This window comes from Periophthalmus magnuspinnatus, chromosome 3 (assembly GCF_009829125.3).
Source record: "Periophthalmus magnuspinnatus isolate fPerMag1 chromosome 3, fPerMag1.2.pri, whole genome shotgun sequence".
Lineage (NCBI taxonomy): Eukaryota > Metazoa > Chordata > Actinopteri > Gobiiformes > Gobiidae > Periophthalmus > Periophthalmus magnuspinnatus.
In genome coordinates this window covers 34608585-34636160 of record NC_047128.1, presented here as the reverse complement: position 1 = coordinate 34636160, position 27576 = coordinate 34608585, and the positions used below count along the sequence as shown (strand labels likewise).

General features: G+C 38.8%; 1 protein-coding gene across 1 annotated transcript; it reads right to left on the bottom strand.

The window, feature by feature from the left end:
* Nucleotides 1–342: 342 nt before the first annotated feature.
* On the bottom strand, nucleotides 343–26239 carry ano5b (anoctamin 5b). Its single transcript, XM_033984963.2, has 20 exons — nucleotides 25903–26239; nucleotides 15614–15669; nucleotides 14829–14936; nucleotides 13396–13464; nucleotides 12962–13246; nucleotides 11891–12007; nucleotides 11684–11799; nucleotides 11483–11617; nucleotides 11306–11411; nucleotides 11130–11190; nucleotides 10617–10768; nucleotides 9811–9885; nucleotides 9484–9709; nucleotides 7641–7819; nucleotides 7431–7528; nucleotides 6615–6745; nucleotides 5527–5732; nucleotides 3513–3697; nucleotides 2266–2371; nucleotides 343–2183 (listed from the first exon to the last, which is right to left on the bottom strand). Exons 1-20 carry the CDS (start codon nucleotides 25976–25978, stop codon nucleotides 1959–1961), a joined length of 2712 nt encoding a protein of 903 aa, XP_033840854.1. The 5' UTR covers nucleotides 25979–26239; the 3' UTR covers nucleotides 343–1958.
* Between the last annotated feature and the right edge of the window lie 1337 nt (nucleotides 26240–27576).

Genomic DNA, 27576 nt, shown 5'->3' with positions numbered 1-27576 from the left:
AACTTATACTTTACACAGTATTTGTTAAGTAATAAGGTGAGTTGTATCTGATTTTGTATAAACCAATGTGTTCAGCAAATGAGAATGTCACTGTTTGGGGAAAAGTGTTTCTTACTGAAGTTATGAAAAGATTTGAATCTCTTAAATCTTTTGCATCTAACTCTAGCTCATTGTTTATTATTTTCATTTTAAAGATCTTTGCTCTAAATATGTTTGTGAGTTAACATTTCCAGTTCATTTAAAACACAGATAAGTTGTAATTTGTGTTTCATGGAGGATGTTTTTGTTTTTTTTTGCATTTGAACAGATAAAAAAACAACAAAAAACAACACGATTCTTTTTGGCATAAATTTAATTCAAATATTCCACATGTACATTACACTTGGCAGCAGGGAGATTTACTTCTGACAGATTTTTTTCATGCTCGACACAAACAGCTGCAACAGTTTTTAATAAAGACTCAATACAAAATGATATAAATACAAGTAAACAAGGACGTTTAAGGCATCGGTTTAAAGATTTCATGCCACATCCGTGACCTGAGGTATGAGCGGATCACACTTTTGATTCTGGATCTGGGAATATCCTAAAAAATATGGTTTATTTTCAGCATTAAACTGTTCAAATTAGTCCCAAACTCTGATAAAAAATAACAAAAAATAAAAAAAAGAACTGTAGCCCGTGTACAGTGAAGCTTTTATAACGAGCAGGAGCCTTCACACTGACAGACCGGCTCATGTCAAACCCACAGCAACTATAATGTCACGCTCCAACACGCACAACAAACACAACAAAACGCACAACAAACACACAACAAACACACAGAGCTGTCAGATCTGAGAGTCTGAATGAACAAAACACGGTCGTCCTCACAGTCCTTCTCACCTCACATCATTAGTTTGCGCAGTAATCTTTAATGTACTGACACAAATTTAGTTTAAATAAGTCTAGAAACAGTCCATAAATGAATTATAACATTGACAAACAACCAAACAATAAGCTGTTTTAAGCCAAAAGCGCCACATCAACTGAAATAAATAAGAAAATTCAGTTGCACATGATAAAACCTTTGACTGTGTTTCATCGTAATTATAAATATGTTGTTTATTTTGACATCTCTGCGGCAGAACACACTTATATTTTTAGTAATTACTCATTTTGAGGTATATTCCGGTGAGTGAAATGGGCAAATTTGCTGTTTGTATGACATAAAAAAGCAGTAGAGTCTTTGAAATCTAAAGTTTAAGTAAGTGTTTAAAACTTTGCAGACTTTAAACATAACCATAGTATTTGTTTTAACATGTTAAACATCAACTTTTTTACAATGATATGACCTTTTTTCACCACAAGGATCCAGCATATTCGGACCAGTTCACACGTACATGTACATTTAGCTTCATTTTCAGCAGTTTAGTCCTTCATTTTGCAAGCGTTTAAAGCAACTGCATGCAAGGAACAAAGTACAACGACGATCTTAAAATGAAAAGTGGGTAAAGGGATATGAAAACTCACTGTGGCTCACCTTTTTCAGTTTAGATACGTCTTACCGTTCCGTTTCTTACATGTAAAAGTGCATCTCAAAATGAAAAATATGTAGATTATGTAGTTTCTGTAAAAATTATGCAGGATACAGTACTGAAATATGATCATTTATTTGCAGAAAAAGGATTTAAATGATGTAAAATCCTATATTTATCATAACTACAGCAACTAAAACGAGCAACTTCTGCAAAGACAGTATTGATATTGTGGGAAAAGGTAAATAATTTCAGTCGTTCAACTCAAAATTATTGACTTTTTCCATGATATTCTACGATTTTGAGACGCACCGATACGAGACATTCACAGATATGAAATGTAAAACTAAACACGAATGATCCTCACGTCCTAATGTAGGATTATGATCACGGCGGTTAGTTTTGGAGAATGCCGTTATTTAAGTTTAGTTTGTTATTTTTCTACAGGCCCTCAGACAGGATCTCGTGTTTGTCCATAGACGATGACATTTCCGAGGGAGGTTCCGTGATGAAACTGGCGCTGAGCTGCAGTTTGAGCCGCTCGACTTCGTAGTTATGGAGGTACTCTTGGACCAGGTAGCGCTCTCTTTTGATACGGGCTTTCACATCTGATGGGACGTCCGGGATCATCCAGGCCACAAAGAACTTTACGACAAACACGACATGCTGCGGGGGCGAAAAATACACGTCAGATTCATGCACATATGTTTTAAAATCAAGTAAAAAACAAAACAAAGGTGAAACAAACCTCCATGATGATGATAAACGCCATTTTAGCTGCTAAAATATGCCAGAACTGCATCGTGTGAGTGTACTCTTTCTCGTGTCCTGGGGGATAACGGTAATCTCGGTATCTGAAAAAACATCAGAATGAACTGAATGTACAAGACAAAATGTATATAAGTATTTGAAGTACTACGATACGATAAGAAATGCCAAGCTCAGGTTAATGAAAATGTCTACATCTGTCATTTATTCCCAAATTTTGCAGCATCTCAACACCTTTTTCCACGTGGCGCTCCGAAAATAATCTGCACTTTATCTTTTTCCTTTTAGACGCACGGTTGTCCCTCGTTATATCGCGGTTCAGTACAGAATGTGTTCAGACAAATTTACATAAACGTTGGAACGCAGTGTGACTCTGAAGTGCTGTACGTTTGCGATTTGTTTTACTCCCCGACAAAACCCACAATGTCGATGAAACGTTCTGCACCGACGAAAAGCGCCAAAGGTCGAGGAAGACGCTGACCATCGCAGAAAGAGTTGGACTTCTGGACACGCTGAGGGAAGGTAGAAGTTCCGCGGCTGTAGGGGGCGCCATTACGGAATAAATGAATCTTCGGTTTGAGGAAAATAACACAAAGACGACAGCAGGAATAAGTTTGAACGAGGAGCAAAAAGGGTTGAAACTGCAAGAAAACGTAAAGATGGAGTCTGATTTAGCTTTGAGGATCAGTAACTGCAGGAAAAAGAACATTACAGGACATTACAGCGGAGACAGGACGAAGAGGCGGAGTCAGAGGAAGAGGCGGGGTCAGGGGAAGAGGCGGAGTCAGAGGAAGAGGCAGAGTCAGAGGAAGAGGCAGAGTCAGAAGAAGAGGTGCGAAATTTGTTAGTGTTTCTAAAAGCTGTCATTTTTATTTGCTTTTTTTTTAAATCTACGAAGGTTTGAACTTTGAGAGAGTTTAAACGAGAGAGAAATGTGAGAAAATGTTAACGCCTGTGTGAGAAAAGTGTATAAAGTGTGTGGTGAGGGGTTTTACAGACAAAAACATAGAGAATAATGTAAAAAATAAAGCTGATACTGCGCAGATTTCACCTCTTGCGGGTTATTTTTGGAGGAGGTAGATTTTAAAAAGTACTGAAAGTTTAGATGACATATTGATACTGGAGTCACACAAATATATTTTAAGTATTTTGAACTTACTGCAGAAAAACTCCCTCCTCGTCGTCTCTGATTTACGCATCATCCTAGTCTTTTTTCACATTTCGTACCTGCAGTTGGTGGAGTTGTCGAACCAGCCGCTGTGCTCGTCTGGCATGTTTGAATCTGGGATCTCAGAGACTTGATACACGGACAGACTGTTGTTAATGTAGCCCCTCATCGACGCCTCTCCGCTGTAGGCGTAAAGGTAAACCATCCGAGGAATCATGTCCGAGGTGAACGCCATGATGAAAGCCTGAGGAGCAACAGAAGACGTGTTTGTTTTATTGTTACTCTGATGTCTACAGGTTTTTTCGACACGTTTTTGCTCCATATTTGCACACGAGCTAGTCCTTTTGTTTTCCTTCAGTTGGTTTGGGGCTGAGGATATTTATAAAACTCCATCCTCAGACCCAAATCGAGTAGTTATCTCCTCCATTCAGACACATATGAGGCAGTGTCCAGCAGTGATCTGACCAGAACGTCCACAAAGTCGTTTAAAGTGGTTTACAGAATAAGAAAGACATTAAAATAACACAACTCAAAACAGAAATAATCACAAATAATCATAAAATTAACAATAAAGTTTTAGTCCCAGTTTAGTCCCGGTTTAGTCCCAGTTTAGTCGCGGTTTAGCCCTGGTTTAGTCCCAGTTTAGTCCCGGTTTAGTCCTTGTTTAGTCCCAGTTTAGTCCCAGTTTAGTCCCGTTTTAGTCCTTGTTTAGTCCTCGTTTAGTCCTGGTTTAGCCCTGGTTTAGTCCCAGTTTAGTCCCAGTTTAGTCCTGGTTTAGTCCTGGTTTAGTCCTGGTTTAGTCCTGGTTTAGTCCCAGTTTAGTCCCGGTTTAGTCCTGGTTTAGTCCTGGTTTAGTCCTGGTTTAGTCCTGGTTTAGTCCTGGTTTAGTCCCAGTTTAGTCCTGGTTTAGTCCTGGTTTAGTCCTGGTTTAGTCCTGGTTTAGTCCCAGTTTAGTCCTGGTTTAGCCCTGGTTTAATCCCAGTTTAGTCCCGTTTTAGCCCTGGTTTAGTCCCAGTTTAGTCCGGTTTTAGTCCTTGTTTAGCCCTGGTTTAGCCCTGGTTTAGCCCTGGTTTAGTCCTTGTTTAGTCCTGGTTTAGCAATGGTTTAGTCCCAGTTTAGTCCTGGTTTAGTCCTGGTTTAGTCTCCAGATAGTGCACATATACTGTATTTAGTAGTTTATTGTGTAATTGTTAAACTATTTCTTATACAGTTTGGCCCAAAAGTCACTGACAGTTGAAAAAAACCCATAACTCTTTTGTTTTTAAAAATTTTTCTTTTCTTTTTCCAGAGCATTTAGAACGACTCTTCCCACATTAATCTGAGTAAATCCAGCCCCGAGGAACGAACCCTCATTGTCCAGTGGAACTTTGAGTCACACGGGTCAAACTCGACATTTTAACACCAGAGACGCCCCGAGCGTAAACGCCATTAAAGGAATAATACGTGTTTTTCACAGACAGGGGGCAGTATGTGATCTCCACAGACCTGACTCGTCCTGATTTCTTCCTGTGGGTCGATCTTAAAGAAAAGGTGTTTGTGAATAAACCTCAGACGACTTAATAAACGACTTAAAACGTGATATCGAGGATCAAATAAGAGAAATACGCCGGAAATGATTTAAATGTGACGCAAAGTGTGTGGGATCGGGCTGTTCAGGGACAAACACAAAATGGTGGACACTTAAAAAACATAGTGATAAGTTCAACAATTATAACCGTTTATATCGCCAAACATCTCGGGAGGTTCAGTTTATCTTCTGCTAAAATTTGGTGAGTTTAATTTAAGAATTGTAAGAGATATTAAAGATTTAAAAGTGTCAGTGACTTTTGGGACACGCAGTATAATTCAGAGTTTGGTGCCTGTATTGACCAAAATTACACCGTTTTTAATTTAGAACATCACGAGAAATATTCAAGCTGGTGTTTCTGAGCCTTTCTACATATCGTGTTATTCCGTAGGTGAGATTAATGCATCATAAAAACCTCAAATTAATTAAAATAAAACAGTGAAATGTTCAGAAACAGCTCAGAGAAACAGTCTGTGTTTAAATGTAAAACGATCACATCCACTTACATTTGTGACAACGGACAAAATGGCCACCGCGTTGAGAATCTCTTGCCACGATCCGATGTTTCGGGCTTTCGTGGCCACCGGGCGTTTGAACTGAGTCGTAAACTTCCACGCGTCCACTCGGATTTCCAGGATGTTGTTGAAAAGAGCGAGAAGCGGAGCCAAAGGGAACGACGCCACGAAAAGAGTGATGAAACCGAACTGTATGACTGTGGGAAAAAGAGGAGTCAGGGTCGTTTATGTGAGAAGAACAGGGTAAAGGAGACACATTATACATTTATGGAGGATTTAGAGTTAAACTAGAATATATTTAACTATTTTATTTACATTTTGATCATTCTAAACCGTAATATTCATCTAAAACTGCTCAGCTACAGAAATAGACTCTTGATTTTCTGTTGGAGATTTCCCACCTCACAGACCTCACCCCTTCAGTTTAATTTATGTGTTTTTATTCAATTAAATTCATTTTTCTTAATATTAATCATTCTTCAAACGGACGAGGACAGCGACAAATCAGAAATAAACAAAAACAGTAAATATTTATGTTTTAAAAAGACGACCAGTGTCTCAAATTTTACACTGAATTTTATGTTTGTGACGTTATTTTATTTTCTCAATTATCCAGCTGCAAAATAAAACGTCTCGGCTGCACTGGACCTTCAAGAGCACCCACAAAGAGCACCCGCAAAGAGCACCCACAAAGAGCACCCACAAAGAGCACCCGTAAATAGAGGAGCACCCCTAAAATCATCATTATTATCCATGTGCAGCTGTAATAAGTGCAGAGGTGGAAAACGATGCACAAAATCAGAATAATATAATATAATATAATATAATATAATATAATATAATATACTGTTTTTTTAACCTACACAAAGTACTATTTTTTTTTTTTTGAACAATCACAAGCGCAGAGAAGTGGGCGTAGACAGGGGGTAGGTGAAAACGGTAATTTTCTGAGCCCTCAAACGCAGGAATATACAGGATTATTCAAAGATCAATGTGAATACGATGAGAAAACGCTGTTATAAAAAGTTAAATGTTTCTAAAACGTCTCCTTTAGTGAAAATAACGTCTTTGGTCCTGACCCATCTCCAGATACTCGTAGAAAAGTCCGAGTTGACTGAAGTTCAGGAGCACGTGGTCCTGTTCCCACCGACTGTAGTGCGTCTCCGGGTGGCGCCGTGTTTTACGACTGTTCCACCAGTTTCTCATCACCCTGAAGAACGACAAAACAACCGGAATAATCAGGAACTGGAAATGTACAGTTTTATTCTTTTTACTCATTTTATTTTATTTTCATTCTGTAAAAACGAGACAAACTAAACATAGAAATTGTGTTGAGAAATTTTGAGCAAATATCGGGATTAAACGTGTAAAAAATGAAAAATAATAAGGACTAAACCAGGACTAAACTGGGACTAAACCAGGTCTAAAACAAGTCTAAACCAGGACTAAACCAGGACTAAACCAGGACTAAAGCAGGACTAAAACAGGACTAAACCAGGACTAAACCAGGACTAAACCAGGACTAAACCAGGACTAAACCAGCACTAAAGCAGGACTAAAGCAGGACTAAACAAGGACTAAACCAGGACTAAACCAGGACTTAACCAGGACTTAACCAGGACTAAACCAGGACTAAAGCAGGACTAAACCAGCACTAAAGCAGGACTAAAGCAGGACTAAACAAGGACTAAACCAGGACTAAACCAGGACTTAACCAGGACTTAACCAGGACTAAACCAGGACTAAAGCAGGACTAAACCAGCACTAAACCAGGACTAAACCAGGACTAAACCAGGACTAAACCAGGACTAAACCAGGACTAAACCAGGACTAACCATTACCCATAACCATGAATGATTTTAACGGTTTAATCCGAGCAGTGGGACGACACTCACGGCAGAAGAGCTTCCTGAATGTTCCCACACATTTGTTTTCCTGCCATGACGATGACCAGCTGAGTCGTGAGCTCGATCAGGCAGCCCCCGGGGTCGCACTGTCGCACACAACACGACACACAACACGACACACAACACAACACACAACACAAGTTTAACACAAACAGCACCTTTTAAATGTATCTGTACAAATGTGAGGAAAACACACACCTCTTCATTTCTCAGTTTGCTGCTTCGGCCAAACATGTAAGTGTAGTGTCCAGGATATCCCACGAACTTTCCCTTGAAGAACGCCACGTAGAAGCAGGACGAGTAGTAGTTTACGAACTGAAACAGGAACATCTTGGTGGTCAGGCGGTTCTCGTACTCCAGGTGAGTCTTTGGGATTTCTGAAAAAGTACACGAATATTTGAGTTTGAACAGATCGATGACGTATGAAATTTACACGAGTTTGGATTTTAGTTAGAAAAGGTAGAGCCAGGACTAAACCAGGACTAAACCTGGACTAAACCTGGACTAAAACAGGACTAAAACAGGTCTAAACCAGGACTAAACCTGGACTAAAACAGGACTAAAACAGGTCTAAAACAGGACTAAACAAGGACTAAACCTGGACTAAAACAGGACTAAAACAGGTCTAAAACAGGACTAAACAAGGACTAAACCTGGACTAAAACAGGACTGAACCAGGACTAAACCTGGACTAAAACAGGACTAAAACAGGACTAAACCTGGACTAAAACAGGACTAAAACAGGACTAAAACAGGACTAAACCTGGACTAAAACAGGTCTAAACCAGGACTAAACCTGGACTAAAACAGGACTAAAACAGGTCTAAAACAGGACTAAACAAGGACTAAACCTGGACTAAAACAGGACTGAACCAGGACTAAACCTGGACTAAAACAGGACTAAAACAGGACTAAAACAGGACTAAACCTGGACTAAAACAGGTCTAAACCAGGACTAAACCTGGACTAAAACAGGACTAAAACAGGTCTAAACCAGGACTAAACAAGGACTAAACCTGGACTAAAACAGGACTAAAACAGGTCTAAAACAGGACTAAACAAGGACTAAACCTGGACTAAAACAGGACTGAACCAGGACTAAACCTGGACTAAAACAGGACTAAACCAGGACTAAACCTGGACTAAAACAGGACTAAACCTGGACTAAAACAGGACTAAAACAGGACTAAAACAGGACTAAACCTGGACTAAAACAGGACTAAAACAGGTCTAAAACAGGACTAAACAAGGACTAAACCTGGACTAAAACAGGACTAAAACAGGTCTAAAACAGGACTAAACAAGGACTAAACCTGGACTAAAACAGGACTGAACCAGGACTAAACCTGGACTAAAACAGGACTAAAACAGGACTAAACCTGGACTAAAACAGGACTAAAACAGGACTGAACCAGGACTAAACCTGGACTAAAACAGGTCTAAACCAGGACTAAACCTGGACTAAAACAGGACTAAAACAGGTCTAAAACAGGACTAAACAAGGACTAAACCTGGACTAAAACAGGACTGAACCAGGACTAAACCTGGACTAAAACAGGACTAAAACAGGACTAAAACAGGACTAAACCTGGACTAAAACAGGTCTAAACCAGGACTAAACCTGGACTAAAACAGGACTAAAACAGGTCTAAACCAGGACTAAACAAGGACTAAACCTGGACTAAAACAGGACTAAAACAGGTCTAAAACAGGACTAAACAAGGACTAAACCTGGACTAAAACAGGACTAAAACAGGTCTAAAACAGGACTAAACAAGGACTAAACCTGGACTAAAACAGGACTGAACCAGGACTAAACCTGGACTAAAACAGGACAAAAACAGGACTAAACCAGGACTAAACCAGGACTGAACCAGGACTAAAACAGGAATAAACCAGGACTGAAACAGGACTAAACCAAATCAACCCGTCGCGATCTGCCTCAGCGCTGCGTCTAAGTCTGTTTTTAATCCTTTTTGACATCGTTTCATCCGTACTCTACAGTCTCACATCCAAACCCCGCACTCGTCAGCGTCTTTACCCATATCAGTGATCCACACCGCCACCCGCTCGTACAGGAAGTTGAGGATCATGATGATGACGAAGTTGATGCAGGAGGCGGTGACAGACGTGGCGAGCTGCGGAGTGATGAATCTGCCCACGAACTGGATCTTCCTCATGGGGTCTTTGATGATACTGGCGAAGGCGGCGTACACGGCCAGACGATAGGCGATGACTCCGATGATGCACGCCACGATCAACGACATCTGTGTGTATAAGAGGTACGCACACACACACAGAGGTAAATATAATGATTACGACGAAGACGAGGCGCTTTATAATCTTTGAATCGGTAAATATAATTTACCCAGAAGAGAACAGTGGCACCGGAGAGGCAGAAACGAGCGCACTTTGTGGTGAGAGGAAGATATGGCTCCATTTCCTACAAAAAACTCAAAAATATCACTTCTGCCAAACAAGTATAGACAAAAACAACCTTTAATCGTACACTTAATAATAAAACATCATCAGGATTAGTGTTTTTTGTGTGTTTTTGTGTGTTTTTTGTGTGTTTTTTGTGTGTTTTTGTGTGTTTTTTGTGTGTTTTTTGTGCTCTTCCCTTCTGTGTCTGAGCCAGGAGATGGGCGGAGACTGAACCAGGACTGAACCAGGACTGAACCAGGACTGAACCAGGACTGAACCAGGACTAAACCAGGACTAAACCAGGACTGAACCAGGACTAAACCAGGACTAAACCAGGAATAAACCAGGACTAAACCAGGACTGAACCAGGACTTAACCTGGACTAAACCAGGACTGAACCAGGACTAAACCAGGACTAAACCAGGACTAAAACACTTAATAATAAAACATCGTCAGGATTAGCGGTTTTTGTGTGTTTTTTGTGTGTTTTTTGTGTGTTTTTTGTGCTCTTCCCTTCTGTGTCTGAGCCTGGAGATGGGCGGAGACTTTGGCCACACCCCCGCACACCTGATCAAGCAACCACAGCTCCACCCGCGGAGGACTAAGAGGCGGAGGATTCTTTCTTTCACTCGGGGTCAGAACGTTTTGTCGTCTTCGGTATTTCCACAAGTCGTCCTTAGCGTCGTGTTCTGGCCAGATCGTCCGCCGACCCCGCCCTCCATCTCGTATAATCCTAACTCATAATCGTACCTGAGTGATTTTGTTGAGTCTGCGTCCTGTGCACTGGATCTCAAACTCGGGCCTGGTCTGAAGTTGCTGCTGCTCCTCCTCGAAGTCGACCAGGTCCCACTCGTACTCGAGCCGGGCCTGGCGCCGCTTCCAGAACTCGAGGAACAGCGTCACTGCGGCGGACGGGACAAGGTAAGTACAGTTTTTACACACGTATGAGGTTAAAAGCAGAGATTTCATTATTATCCAGGTCACATTAAGGATTATATTGTGATTTTTAGAAGATTATGACACTTTAACTTTACTTTATCATTCAGAAAGTTTGATTTCGTAAAGATAATAACAGATAAAACGAATGACAGTCTATTAAACGATGTGAATGAAGTGGATTCTCTCAATAATTATAACACAAAAATGTATAAAAGTCCCACTGTTTTATGAAAATCCTTTGGACATTTTTGATAATTTCACCTCTGAATCATTACAATCTTTAAAAAAATCATTTGTTTTTAGGTTTTAGCTCACGACACTTACCCCAGATCCCCATAAATATGGCAAAGAAAACCGTCCCCTCGTTGTCAAAAAGATGCGATTGCTGAAAGAAACAGGACGACAAGACAAACTGACAACATCCTGCAGCCATTTTACATCTATAGTATTTATTTTGGACTTTTTAACGTTCATTTTTCAGTATGAAACGCTCGTCTTACCCAAGAAGAAAGACACGTGGAGTTGAGTTTCCAGAAAGGACACTTTTTATCGCACAGTGGACACATGAGGATGCTGCCCCCGATATTTGGATCACATATTTCTTTACTAAAACACAAGAATAAATCGATGTTTATGTAAATATCTGTGATTATTCAGTCAGTTTAATCCGCACTGACCTCGTTATGTTGTCGTCGTAACTGAGGAGTCCATAGACAAAACAGATAACTCCCATAACGGCCGCAAAAAACAGCATTTCTGTGTAAAACCCCAGCCACGCGAAGTAGATCCCAGTCTTCTCTCCGTAGTACTTCCTGCCAGAGCAAATACTATTAACAATGTGCGTTTTTTTAGTAATATTTTGTGTATTTGAAGCTGACCTGATGAGGTTGAGGGGCTGCTCTTTGTAAAAACTCAGAAACCTCGCCCAGTTTCGGTATAAGTTGTATCGTTCACTCTCACAATCGGGATTTCGGCCTCTTTTCCAGTAACGGCACTAAAAAAAAAAAACACAGAAGCACAAGTTTGTCGTTTGCAGATTCGAAAGTTGGATGTTTTTGAAGTTCGTTGGCGTAGTGTCGACTTACATCGTGAAGTGGAAACGCGGCGGTGTAGGTGCCGTTACTTAACAGACGTTTGATCCCGGTTTTGTCTTTGTCTTTTATCTCTTTATAATATGGACATCGAGACAAGATGTAGTAGACCTGAAGGGAAAAACAGGAAGAAAACTGGGTCATTTTCGATGCTGTGGTTTTGAGATCGGCCTGTTGTTATTGTTGACAGGTTTTGTGGTTGTTTCACTTTAATTTATGTGCATATTTTTAGTTTTTCTGTTTGTTTAGACGATGAAAAAGGGGTAAATAACAAACATTTTGCGCTAAAAAACCTTATAAATCTGCTGCAATTTGAAGTGGGTCAAGACGAGAACATAATTTAAAGGCAAAAGAAAAAAAATAATGTGTCAACTGGGCAAAACGTTGTAAAAGTGAAGACTAGTTTTGGTCTGTTGAGCTGCTTTAAGTGTGCACTGTGTCCAACTTCACATAGTCATTCAAGCCCCTAATGAGTGATTTCACACCTATTCCGACGTTTTGTCCAGTTGACAGATTCAGTTTTGTTCTTTTGTCATGGATTCGACCTGAACGACCGAGAGATTACACAGAAAAGTTAAACAATGGCCCTTAACCTCCAAGGACAAGGACATATTGCACATTTTTTAGAAGAAGAAAAACAGCGACGATGCAAAACAGTTCAATTCAGAATGTTTTTAAGAGTTTAGAATGTTCAGAATGTTTCTTTTTTGTAAAGGCGCCTGTCTGCAGCACTTCACATTCTTCTCATTTTGTTTTTTTTGTCTTAATAAATAGTTTTTGCAAATCATTATTCAAATAACCAACATCCTCACGTGTGGACATCATTTTTCTCATAATGTAAAACGATAATCCTTTGTTTTTTTACTCTCATCAGGTCCAATTAACCCAAAAAGCAAAGAGAAATGAATAAAGTCATGAAAGAACTCAAGTCTTAGGAGGTTAAAGAAGTAGTAGTATTAATATTTAGACGTGTTTTATTGTTACCTACTCATTTTTCTGTCCCTAAACAAATCAAAACCAAAATATCATAAATGTAATATCTCGTGTTCTTATTAAAACTCTTACAATTCTGTTTCTCGTTGACGGTGAAAAGAAAGTGTCTTTGTCCTGGATGAGGAAGAAATCCGCCTTATCTTTGTTAAAGGGGTAGGTGAAATAATCAGGGACCGGGTGCATGATGTTGTCCGGGAGTCGGAACGGGAAGGACAGCCAGTCGAACGCAGCATCACGTCCGTGCGGGATGTCGCTGTCTTTGAAGGGAACTTTGACTTTTAAAATGTCTGCGTACTTCGCCAGCACTTCCCAAGGAGCGTGGACCTTTAAGAAGTAGGTTTTTTGGTCTTTTGACTCCTGGAAAACAGTTTAAAACAAAATATTATAGCTTTGGAATGAGAAATGTCAGGCTTTAGTGACAGCACATCCCTTTAAGATGTGGTCAAGCTGCATGTTGTGATTGCGTGTCAAATCCACTAGATGGCAGAATAGGTTTGATTTCTTACAGATTTGTCTTCAGTCTCCAACTCAAGGCCAATTTTTTCCAGGTTGGCTTCAAACTCTCGCCTCCTTTCCTGGGAAAAACACACACACGACATCATTCTGAGTCCAACCGTGAGTCACAAAACACTCAGACGCGTAATTCAGTCCTGACTTCATGACGAGGAAACTTAAACACGCTTCACTTTGTAGCAGAGTCGTACAGTTTTATCTGTGGCTGTGGTGAAACAATGACGTGGAAACATAAAGTAGCAGTGCAGCAGAAGTGCAGTAGGTGCGGCAGAGGGCACTGACACAACGGCTAAATTTAGAAATACCCACATAAGGCATTAATCCGTAATAATGAACACAACGGACTCCGTGGACCCGCTAGGTAGAGAAATATCATCACTAAATGCAACGTAAAAGGCAATTCATACGACAAAATGGGACGTTTAGGGTGAAAAGTGAAGGTAAAACATCCTCGACTACAAAACAACAGCGTTTTATAGGATTAGGATTACTCATCAACAGTTATATTAATGAACTAATTCTTCTACTATTCCTATTCTGCTATAAATTCACTCACAGTTCTTACTTTTTCATATAGTTATTTTTAATTTCTCATCTTCGATCGACAAGATGCTTAGTTTTATTCATCGTTTGGGTCTGAAAACATGAGCAGACGCAGTGGCTCTTGTGCAGTTTAGATTAAAGGTTAAAAATCAGACACTCACAGCGTTTTCTCATTTCTCCAAAAGATATAAAAGTATGTACTAATGCGCAAACTGTAATAATGTTTCAGGCGAACATTTATCTACATTTTCCTGCCTCACATAAACAGACGCCTGGTGCTGCGCGATGAAAACAGACAGATAAAAGCACAGATTATCTCTTCACTGTGGATTGAAATTATGATTAAGAACATTTTATCTTTGACTTTGATTTGTTAAAGCGGGAGAAATGTTAGAATGTGTCTAACAAGGGTAAAAGTGCAAAACTAGACAACTCTCTCTTTTGAAACGCCTGTTCTGTCATCGTTTATACTGTAAAAACACACAAAACGATGTCAAAATTTGTGAGATTAACCTGGATTATGACCAAAACAAGTCTAAATCAGGATTAAATTTGGCTCAAACTTGGACTAAACCAGGAAATAATCAAAATGCGTGAGGTAAAGACGTGCAAAAGAGCTCAAAACTAAAATATAAAGTGTTTGAACTATAATAAAAATACAAAAACTCAACACAATGCCTCATTTGTGAAAGAGAAAACGTAGTTATTACTATAAAAAAAGGGAAACAGTTATAGCTCCCTACGTTTATGGAAAAATAATTGAGCTCATTTCCTCTTTTCATTTCTGTTGTGGATTCATCTTGTGTAATAACGTCCTGCCCGTGTCTGGAAACGTCACAAACACAAACGCTGACCGAGTTATTATTATTATTTTTGCACCAACCTGTTTCTTCTCTCCGTCTTTATCGTCCACGTAAGACAAAACAAAGTCGATTCTCCTCAGCCCGTCCCTGAAGAACACCGTGTCTTTGTTTGGGTGTAGCTTTTCAGTCTGTGGACAAAGATTATAAATATTTGATCAGGGCTGGAGACACAGAAATAAGACTTTACGTGACCAAAAGTGTTTGAAAGTTATAAAAAATGGACGGGATGATGCTATATTTTCAAACATAACCACAAAACTACTTTAAATACTCGTTTTATTATTGATTTTTGGGGATTTTATGCACTTAAATCCAACTTTTTAGACATTTTTTTACTTATATTTTTGCTTCTTTTGCACGATTCGCCTTATAGAAGTGTCAAGTTCGTGCACAATTGTGTTTAATGCCACTGGAGAAGATAAAGACGTGTTTTTGTGTCGTAAACTCCACCCATTTTGTTTATCTGACTCGTGCATTCAACTACCAAACGTCCTGTGACAAAAAACAACGGTTAAACATCAGCGAGCGCGTAATGGATGCAATTTGGCACTAATGAGAGCGAAGTGCATCCTCTTTGTCGTCTCTGCTGCGATAAAACTTGTAGATTTGATGTTAAAAGTCCAGTTTATATGAATCTACAGTTCTGACATTTGCATTTCTTGTTGTAGTTCGCTGAGATTGCACTTTATGGTCACGTGATGCACCATTTCAAAACGATGAGTCAACAAAAGAGGTCAGAGCTTTACTCCTACGAAAGCTTTTAAAACTAAAAAACCCGACACGTTTCACTTTCTGTAACACGTACCTCTCCGGGCAGCGTCCGGTCAGACATGGAGCTGAGGCCGTTCCCGTTGTTTTCATCTGCAAAAACGAATAAACACAAGAGAAAATGGTGTTTATTGAATAATTTGAAACGTGGACTGTGTTTTTTTATAGGTTAAAACAATACAGGAAATGGGAAACAGCGAATGTGGAGTGAAAAAAGGGTCAGTCTGAGGGGAAAAAGCTGCTTTGCCAAGTACAATAACGTCTCTCGAACTCATTTAACGCAGGTTTAGCTGAATATAAAGCTCGTTATTGCAAATCTGTACAGTTAAAATCATTAAACCAGTACCGTCTTTTTAACTTTAAACCTGAAACACTATTTAAATAACACACCGGACTAAACGTGTGACCGTTGTCCGTCTCGCATTATCACCACTTCAGCTGTAAAAGGACGAAAACGTAAGATCTCAGGAGCCATTAGCGCGTCCCCAGAGGTCGTTTAACGGACTGGACTGTGCTTTTTATGAGAGACACGGCAGGATCTTCCTCAGAAAAGAGAAGAAACCATCAGACCAGTCCACGTCCTCACATCTGCCAGCGCACGGTTAGTGAAATGAAGCTTCGGGTGACGCTATTCAGTCATTTTTCTGCGTTTTTTCAATCACAATTAGAGCTCGTTAAGTCATTTTTAAAGTTATAAAATGAAGTTTCAGCTGAACTACACGCTGTAAAACTCCTGACTTATCATTTATTAACTTCGTCTGACACTTGACACTGAACGTTTCTCTCTTTTATCACCTCGTTTAGATATTAACATTATAATTTTGCATGTTCTTTGCGTATAATTTAAATATTACCGTGCACAAACTCCAAGTCTGACTGCAAGAAACAGACACAGGAGTAAAACAAATGTGATATGTCCGAGCGAGAGTCAAAAATGTGTCTTCTGAGCTAATCATTTTACCAGCTGAGCCTCCGGAGTTTTTGTTAGAATGATCAGCAAAACGGTCGCTCTTAAAGGGCCACACGTAAAATAAATGCAACTACCGGTACTTTTTTTAACTCGTTCATTAACCATCTCTGTATTTATTTTCTTATACATGTCCCTAGATGTTAAAAAAAACGCTCTACAACTGTATTTCCAGATAAACTGACATTTTAAGACAGTCAGGACAGTTAATTTATCTCGTTGTGGGCCACATAAAATGACGCGGAGGGCCACATTCAGCCCGGGAGCCTTGAGTTTGACACATGTGGAGTAAGTCAAACAACAAAGCGCCATATTGTGTGGGAAGTGTGGGAAAAAAAGCACATTATGGCGTCTCTTTGCACCACGTTTTGGCACCGAACACACGAGCAGATGCCGTGAATGTTAAGTTTGAGCTCAGATTTAGTCTTGAGTTTAAAAAAAAGACAAAACTGGGGTTATTTCCAGTCCTGCGTAAAGTAAAACACAACAACACAACAAGTAATAATCACGTTTTTCATCGTTAACGCCACAGAAATCTTATATTGACAGTTCATACACGCTGTTGTGATGTAACTGGATGTAATTGGCTGTTTTTTAGCTGAATAATGAATAAATCCTTCATGTTTTTTCCCATGTACCTGGTCCTGAGTACATTTCCGTGCAGAGTATATGTGGTATGCAACATAATAACCAGGTTTGCAAAGATACTGCCCCTTTAAGAGTAATTAGCAAAGCTCTACAGTTACAGCCACATGGTTTTGAGACCAAATCCGACTCGAGTCCAGTAAAACCCGTCTGTTCATCCGCACATCTCCGTGTCGGTGATTAGATCTGCGGGAGATAAAAGTCCCGACTACAATAACGACACACCACATTCCTTTATTTCCCAGCGTGCCGAGCTTTGCCAAAGGGAATGTGCACCGCTATGCTCCTCTTTTATTCGTGAGCGGTGGGAGGGTGGCACTTCCTGTGGGGGAGGCTGCGGAATGAAGTGAAGGAGGAAAAGAAAGGGGCGGAGTCTGGAGCTGGAGACTGAGGCTGAGGCTAAAGACGGAGGTTAAAATAAAACAATAAATGGTTGTAATTAGGAAAGTGCATTGTCCAAATATAATTATATGTCTCTGTAAAGTTTTATTATGTGTTTAGAGCTCTACAAACATGTTTGTTTCTCTCTTGTGTTCAAAATGAGCACCATAAACTTAATATTTACTAAATTAAACAATAAAATAAAAGAAAACAAAATGAATAATAAATAAATAAATAAATAAATAAATACATAATAATAATAATAATAATAATAATAATAATAATAAATAAAATAAAATAACAAAATAATAATAATAAAATAAAACAATTAAGCTGTTTGTTTCTCTCTTGTTTTCAAAATTAAACAATAAAATAAAAGAAAACAAAATGAATAATAAATAAATAAATACATAAATACATAATAATGATAATAATAATAATAATAATAATAATAAAATAAAATAACAAAATAATAAAATAAAACAATTTAGCTGTTTGTTTCTCTCTTGTTTTCAAAATGAGCACCGTAAACTTAATATTTACAAAATTAAACAATAAAATAAAATAAAACAAAATAATAAAATAAAATAACAAAATAATAAATACATAATAAATTATTATTATTATTATTATTATTATTATTATTATTATTATTATTATTATTATTATTATTATTAATAATAATAATAATAATAATAATAATAATAATAATAATAATAATAAAACAATAAATGGTTGTAATTAGGAAAGTGTAATGTCTAAATATAATTCTATGTGTCCCTGAAGTTTGATTATGTGTTTACTCTACAAACACATGCTCTTAGCTGTTTGTGTTTCTCTCTTGTTCAAAATGAGCACCATAAACTTAATATTTACTAAATTAATTGCAGCGTAAAAGCCTTTTCCATTTGTGCAGAGATGGAGACGTGCTGGGCTGATGCAGAAAGTGCTTAGACTCTTATGAAACACACACTGAAAGAGCCGTTACACAAACCATATCTCAAAAATATAATTACAACTAAACACGGAAAGCCATAAATGTAATAATGTGTTTACTTTGTGTTCGCTGAGAGCTCCGTGTCTCTGTGTCTCTGAGTCTCTGTGTCTCTGTGTCTCTGAGTCTCTGAGTCTCTGTGTCTCTGTGTCTCTGTGTCTCTGTGTCTCTGTATTTTAAACACTTTTATGGTAAAGTCTTGATTTAGGGGCTTCATTTGTGCCTTTTATTTGCCCCGGGACAATGAAGCGCCTCTAATTACACAGTGCACTTGACAGACAGCTGCGTGAGCCAATCAGAGAGCGGCGTGGGGGTATGTGGGCGTGTCCAGGACGTGTTTGAACAGTCACTGCAGAGGAATTTCAAAGTGCTGTATCAGAGCTGAGGAATCTCAGAGGAGAAATGTCTGTGTCATTTCTCCACCGGGATCGTGGGAAGAGAGAGTCGTTACAAATCTGTGTGTGCAGCCCCTCCGCAGAGTCGACTCGGCCTCGTTTGACTCCACGGATGAGTAAATAGACGGATATCACAGAGAGGGCTGAGCAAACGACTGGAAAAGACACACAGTCAGTGGTGATACAAGAGAGAGTGAGACAGGGAGAGAGTGAGACGAGGAGAGAGAGACAGGGAGAGAGTGAGACAGGGAGAGAGTGAGACGAGGAGAGAGAGACAGGGAGAGAGTGAGACAGGGAGAGAGTGAGACGAGGAGAGAGTGAGACAGGGAGAGAGAGAGACAGGGAGAGAGTGAGACGAGGAGAGAGTGAGACAGGGAGAGAGTGAGACAGGGAGAGAGTGAGACAGGGAGAGAGTGAGACAGGGAGAGAGAGAGACAGGGAGAGAGTGAGACAGGGAGAGAGTGAGACAGGGAGAGACAGGGAGAAGCAGAGTGAGACAAGGAGAGACAGGGAGAAGCAGAGTGAGACAAGGAGAGACAGAGTGAGACAGGGAGAGACAGAGTGAGACAAGGAGAGACAGAGTGAGACAAGTAGAGACAGAGTGAGACAAGGAGAGAGAGACGGAGAGAGAGAGAGAGAGAGAGACAGAGTGAGACGGGGGCTACTCTTTTCTAAGTTGGATGTTTTTTTTGCTCCTCGTCAGATCCTGCTCAGCTCCTCTGCCTCTGACCCAGTTCAGCTCGACAGGTACGAATGACCTCATCTCTGACCCCGCTGCCCACGATCTACTCGAGTACTACTGCAAACAACCCCGCTCTGATCCACCCACCTTCATCTGCACATGTCAATCTGTAAATAACCTGTTAAACTTTCCCGAGTTCTGAATCTTTGGTGTCAATCGTTACAACAGAGACGTCATTTTCACACCAGTCCAGACCTTAACCCCAGTGAGAATCTTTGTTCTGGAGAAGCTTTGAGCAGCGTCAGACTCGACCAGCATCAATGCAACAGGTGAAAAATTAATGCAACACTGGATGGAAATGAATCTGTGACGTTGCAGAAGCGAAATCGAAACAACGCCACAGCGAATTCAAGCTAAACACGGTCAAACGAAGTATTAGAGTGTGGGACCTTCTGGTTTTGGTGGTGGCTTTTTTCCTGACCTGGCAGTGTATTTTGTTTTTGTTCAGGGAAGTTCATGTTCATATGGACGAAGACACATCCCCTGCATCATATAAATATAAACTGGTGTTGGTTTCTCATGTTAGACCCACGATTTAGGAGAGTTTAAGAAGAATAAACCAGCCTCAGCTCTGGTTCTAACGCTCCGTACGACTCCCGTTGTGTTTGATATCCTCACAGCGGCGGAAACGCATTTAACCAGAGCCGAGGTCAGAATCGTGCAAGGATCGTTTGCAACTTAACTCTAAAGAATCACACGTGAAGCCGACAGTGTGAAAACTGTAGAGCTTTTCCTGAACGTTCCAGTCCTTACTCAATACGGCAGAGAGATTAGGTTTGACCAGTTGCGTTGAGTTTATGTGACGCACAAATTCTCTCATGACAACAATTATTCCATCTGAACCGACTTGTTGTTGTTCTAAGTGCCTAAAGAAAGTGTGCGTGTCCAGCGTCGATACGATTAAATGAAACCTCCGTCCAGTGCAGAGCTACAGTTTATGGTTATCGATTATGTGTCCACTTCCTGCTCGTCTTTCACGGTCCAGGCTTTGTGGGTTTAAGCTCAAACAGTGTCAGCTCTTCACAGTAGAAAAGCTTTTGAGTTCTTTTATGCGTCATGTTCTGCAGGAGAACACGTGCTGCTAACGTGCACAGGTAATGACTTCATTTAGAAACTACAATACCCTCCTGAGACCTGGTGTCCTCATCTGTGGACACATTTTGGGTTGTTTAGGCCACAGTGTAAATTTTTAGAAGAACAGCAACAAAAACATGTTCAATTTTGAATATTTCTAGGAGTTTAGAATATTAATTTTTATTTTTTTATTTTTATTTATTTTTATTATTTATATTTAATATTATTTTTTGTATTGTATTTAAATTTATTTATTTATTTTATGTATTATTTTGTATTTTTTTATTATTTTTTTTATTTAATTTAGTTTTTATTTAAATTTTTATTATTTTGTATTTAATATTATTTTTGTATTGTATTTAAATTTATTTATTTTATGTATTATTTTTTATTTTTTTATTATAATTTTTTTTATTTTTTTATTTAATTTAGTTTTTATTTAAATTTTTATTATTTTGTATTTAATATTTTTGTATTGTATTTAAATTTATTTATTTATTTTATGTATTATTATTTTTTTAATTATTATTATTTTGTTATTTTTTTATTAAATTTAGTTTTTATTTAAAGGCATATGTCAGCAGCACAAATGAGACACATTGTTCCTAGAGGCACAATTGTTTCTCATTTTGTTTCTTTACACCAAACGTATGTGTTCAAGCACTTAATAGGTTTTGCAGATAAAGTCCTGCAAGAGCTCGGGTCTCAGGAGGATATATAAAGAAAACGGAGGAACATGTGCCCGATCTGAGGCCAAAGTGTGAGAGATTCCCACTGCAAACAGCACCTGCCCCGGGAGACCAAACATTACAGCTAATCAGAGGCTCAATAGTCCAACTGTATGATGCAACGTGTATTTGTGTTGTTTGTTCAGACAGTTTTATAACTTTATTTCTAAACAGAGCTGCAATCGAACTGAAATCGCAGTTTGATTCATTACAATCATCAATCGCAAAGGCTGGAATGTATTAAACCTCTTAAAAACAACGAAATATCTGGTCTTATTGTCTAAAAAAACTGCTTTCTCTGGACTTGAGACCTCTACAGATTTGCTCTGAAACTGTATCTTGTTTGTTTAGCACTGTTTTTTTAAGTTAATGCTCCTGGACTTGTTTAAAATGTGCACTTTACAACTATTTAAAAACAAATTTATCATCCAAAAATCGTTTAGCCCGATCAGTTTACCTTCAAAAGTCACATTTCATAGCCGGTAAATCTAACAAAAAGTGATATAAATGTATAATTAAACACACGGCTCACTTATTACAGTTTAACACATGTAACTCTGCTCAGATCACACCTCCATAAATATAGATCAGAGCTTCATTTGGAAAAGACTCTGGAGACACAATCAGAGGAGATGCACGAGGGCAGACTGGGACGAATCACAAATACACAGAAATGATACAACAGAAGAACATGCAAACAGAACAGAGACTCAAGGACAGAGTCTTTGTGGATTATCCTCATGATCATCTTTAAGTGAGCTATAGAACATTTACTAAACGTGGCACATATCACAAACAGTCCTTTATGCCCTTAATATGTGTTTGTTTCATTTGTTTTTGTCACATTTTTCATCTTCTTGGCAGCCTGATATTAAAATTTTGCATATTTTCAAAACAATAATGTTGATGAGATCATTTTAAATGTGTTTTTCCCTCGATTCAAGGATGTTTTCATGTAAACACAGCAGGATGTTCATCTGCAGCCGTTGCCTTGAGCTGCATCAGTCGAGACGAAACAAAAGTGGCTTTAAAGTTTCTAAATGTCTCCTTCAGCTTTTCATTTCCAAACACAGAGCAAACTACACACAAGTTTCTCATGACTGATTCTTTGTTTCTCTCCAAATTTCTCCATAAAAAAACATTTTGAATCATGTAAATACTCCCTATAATGAATATGTTATATTTTCTTTTAGTTATGCGTCTGTGGCACTTATGTTTTTTTCTGCTTCATAACAACAAACCCACAACATCCTGGACACGGTTGCCGCCAACATCACGTTGTTTCTGTCTGGCTTCCTGCAGATCTACAGTTTGCTGTGAACTGATACAGACATTTAATCTCAAATGTACAGAGTTTACAAAGGGACAATGTGTCACAAATGGACTTCCCTGTTATCTGGACATGTGCAGATCCAACGGGAAACAGCTGAGGCTAAAGGGAAGGGCGTCTAAAAATACTTAAACCGTCTGATGTCATCACATGATATTAAAGTTTTGGCGTTACATGATATTAAAGTTTTGACGTCGTTACATGATATTAAAGTTTTGGCGTTACATGATATTAAAGTTTTGGCGTTACATGATATTAAAGTTTTGGCGTTACATGATATTAAAGTTTTGACGTTACATGATATTAAAGTTTTGGCGTTACATGATATTAAAGTTTTGACGTCGTTACATGATATTAAAGTTTTGGCGTTACATGATATTAAAGTTTTGGCGTTACATGATATTAAAGTTTTGACGTTACATGATATTAAAGTTTTGGCGTTACATGATATTAAAGTTTTGGCGTTACATGATATTAAAGTTTTGGCGTTACATGATATTAAAGTTTTGACGTTACATGATATTAAAGTTTTGACGTTACATGATATTAACGTTTTGACGTTACATGATATTAAAGTTTTGGCGTTACATGATATTAAAGTTTTGGCGTTACATGATATTAAAGTTTTGGCGTCGTTACACAGTATTAAAGTTTTTACGTGCTGTTCTGAAAAAGACACTACAGGAGCCTAGAACTTTCAGGAAACTATGAACTGTGCACGTACAAAACTTGGCAGTGGTGGGAGAACTTTTTTAAAAGACAAAAGTCTTTGAGTATGTAAACCTCTGCCAAGAACATGGCCTTATCTGACAATGGTGCAGATAAAGAGCAAGGGCAAATACTTTTCACATTTAATCTCAAAACATGAGCGTGTTTTATGTGTGGACTTATTTTGTGTCCATTATAAAAAATATAAACAAAGAGAAGTTCATCTTTGCTTCGCTCTAGTCAGAACTAAAATGATCTATGTCTGATTTCAAGTCTTTGGTCAGACTTTACTCAGACTTTAGTGATTCTGATGAGCCATGAGCCTTAAAATCGAGATCAATCAGTGAAATCTCCTGAGTCTTTTTCACGTCTTCAGTCTGAGCTGCAGACTCAGACACTGAACAACCAGCGGCCTGGAACACATCAATAAAAGATTATTTAATGTTTTATTATTTACTTTCCTATGCGTTGAGGTCAAATCTCTGGCCTGTGGATTCTAGGATCGCGCGTCTCTCAAGGCACTAATGGCGTCATGTGACTGCGTCTCCATAGAAACCCTTTGGCTCCGGTTCAAGTCAGTGAAAGATGACTTCATGATCTGCAGATACTGGAGCGATACTGCCTTAATATGGACACAGTCTTATTAAATTATGTCTGACCATATCCGGCCTCAGTACCTGGACCTGTTTGTCAAAGCCAGACACAGATTTCACCCAAAGTGCGACACAAAACACAGCCTCAGTCCATCTGTGGAGCGAGCGCTGCATCAGGCCAGTGCAGCCTGTCCATAAATCAGTGTTTGAGCAGCTGGGAACAATACTTGGCTCCGATATAACGAGGTGAGGAAAGACCTTTTCCTCAAGTGTCAATACTTCCTCCTCTTTGTCGTGAAACCACAGGACAGAGCAGATAAAAGCCTAATGAAGCCACAGGCAAAGAACAGACTGAGCCTGCGCCGAGCAACAAACGACAAGACAAGACACTGGACACGTGATGAAGAATAATCTGATAAATCTGGGGTTTTATACAATTTCTGAGATAAAGAATTAGAGGAACGTTCTTTAAATCAGTGTGTTATTATCTATTATCTATATTTCTCATTAGAAAAAAAAAGAAAATCCCATGTCAAGTGACCCAACAAAAAACAACAAGCACATTTATGACAACAAACCAAGTGCCTGGTTCAATTACATAATACAGTTCAGTGTCCCTAATGAATACACTCTCCCACTCCACGCACACATCACCAGGCTTCACGTTAGTACTTTGTGTTCACAGACCTGTGGGAGCCTTAATGCACCACAACAATAACAACAACAACAACTGGAAAAAGACAAAGTGCAGCCGATTTGTCTTCATTCAGACGGACGTCCCTCCAGAGAATCCATAAAAAACAGCCAATAACTGCGGGACAACGCCGCCTTTAAGTGTCTGATATTATATAAAAGCAGAGGTTATAGTCGCTGCTCCAAAGGTTACACACTTAAATGAAATTAGACTGACAGATGATTGTCCGGACGACCTTTAATAAGAACGGCTGTTTACTGCAGACGTGACAGAAGAAAAACACAATCGTTAATCAATCGACTCGTGTTGTCCAGAATTATTATCACTGCTGCTAATAATAGTTGTATATTATCATGTAACTACAGCTCCAGGGACAGTCGTGTTTCTTTAGACCTTCAGGATGATGATTTAAATCTCGTTTGGTCTGTGTCTTTGTGTTGAACATGAGCAGACTGCAGATGTATATGTAACAGTTAAACACTAAAGAGGATTTGTTCACTGGGGGCACATGACACTGGCTTAGAACTGCTCTAAATGTGTTTCCAGTTTCACTTTATTTGTCTGTATATTCCAGTGTGTGACCATACGGCAGTCACATGATCTAAAAAGACAAGAAATAGACCCACATTTGAGCATTATCTTATTATAAATGACACAGTTTGACCTAAATTTAAACATGTCTTTGTATCTAACACGCGCACTGATGTTTAGAGCAGTTATGGATTTAAATCAGATCAATTACGTGAAACATCTTGAGCCAGGACTGTCCCAAACTGTAATCCTCCTTCCATGACGTCATCACGCAGCCTCAGTGCCACTTACGCACGACTAGAAAGTAGCAATGAGTTAAGTACCTGAGGTTTGTGCTGGATGTGTGTGTGTTGTTTCAATTTTATTATTAAAATATGAATAAAGGACACTCCTCAGACACTGGACAGAACAGAGGGTCAGGTTTGTTTGTGTCCACTGGAGAACGGTCCCGTGTCACATCTATGGAGTGTCATATCTGTGGAGTGTCACATCTATGGAGTGTCATATGGAGTGTCACGTGTCTGGAGTGTGTGTGTTTTCTTACCTGTGGCCTGTGAGTCCGTGGTCCCCTGCAGCTCGATCAGAGTTTCATCTTTGCTCTTTCCCGTTATTCGCCTCATAGCTGAGCCCAGGCAGAGCAGGAGCACGAGCACGCCTCTTTTCTTTTACCTTTGGCGCTCGTGGAGCCGCTCGTGGAGCCGCGCGTGGGGGCAGAGAGGATGCGGCTCGCGCGCAGAGTCCACAGAAGTCCAGGCTGTGGGTGTGACCGCCGGATCATAGGTCCAGATGTGTCGTTTTCATGGTGGGATATGATATATTCACAGTGATCCTCAGAGGAGCAGGAGCCACACTGCCCCAGAGCTGCTCCTCTACACCGCACATAAAGGGGAGGAGCGCACTGGAGCTTTATGCGTCGGCCAAATGTCAGACACTGAACGGGCTTCATGATAGAGAAGATTAAATACTGGACTTTTAAATGCAGGGAAATGATTAAACTAAGTGCAGCAGATCCTCACTTTGTCAGATCAAATAAATGTCTGTCTAATATTCTGTGCTGTTGTCTGTAGTTGTTAAAAGCATGGCAGAGCAGCGCGTGCGCATCCGGGAGAAGACTCTGTTTTAAGGCGACATCCTGTGGCCATTTTACGCTACAACAGCCGTAAAAAATAAATAAATAAATAAAATAAAATAAAATAAAATAAAATAATAATAATTTAAAAAATAAATATAACATGTAACAAAAATTAAAAAATAAAACAAAACAAAACAAAGGGAAATTAAATCAAATAAAACAAAACAAAGGGAAATAAAATAAATGAATAAATGAATAAAAAATAAAATAAAATAAAATAAAATAAAATAAAATAAAATAAAATAAAATAAAATAAAATAAAATAAAATAAAATAAAATAAAATAAAATAAAATAAAATAAAATAAAATAAAATAAAATTAAATTAAATTAAATTAAATTTAAAAAAAATGAAATGGTGTCCCACAGTTTAGAAGACTCACTCACATGGATGACAAAATCGGATTATAACCTAATTTCTGGATTTTTAAGAATATTTAGAGTATTCAGTGGGACTATGATCAGAAAGAAATCAAATGTTTTTGCTGTTTACATGTCATTTTAATCTTCTTATAACTTTAAAAATGTAATAATGTGAGCGTGCATGGAACCACAGACACTGAAGAGATAAAGCTCTCAGGATGTTCATTTCTCAGCCGGCCAATGTTAGACTAACTACACCAATATTTTATGATTTATCTTTGCAGTTGGTGCATAAATGCCACTGCCAGAGCTGACCACTCTGCAAACAAGGCAGGAGATGTAGAAACTATAGAACTTTTTGGAAATTCTACTATAAGACTCTACTTACAGCTCTGGTTTTGTGACCAGATGTGACTTCAGATATTCTTTATAATAGGGGAGATATTTATTTACCACTAAACAGGGAGGTCATGTTCTGCTCAGTATTATCAAAACTTAAAAGCACGATATGTAACTTTCTGGAGGTGCACCTGCATGAGTCCATGGAAATAGAAAGCAAAAGACTCCAGTTTCAGCCTTTAATGGCCCTATTCAACCTTTAATGGCCCTACTGTTGGTCTTATTTGTTTCTTTTGTTAGTTTTGGGTCTGAGGATGGAATTATAGATCTGTGAGAGATGATGTCTCAGGTCCCCATCCCTGTTTAAGGAAGGATTGTCTTTCCTA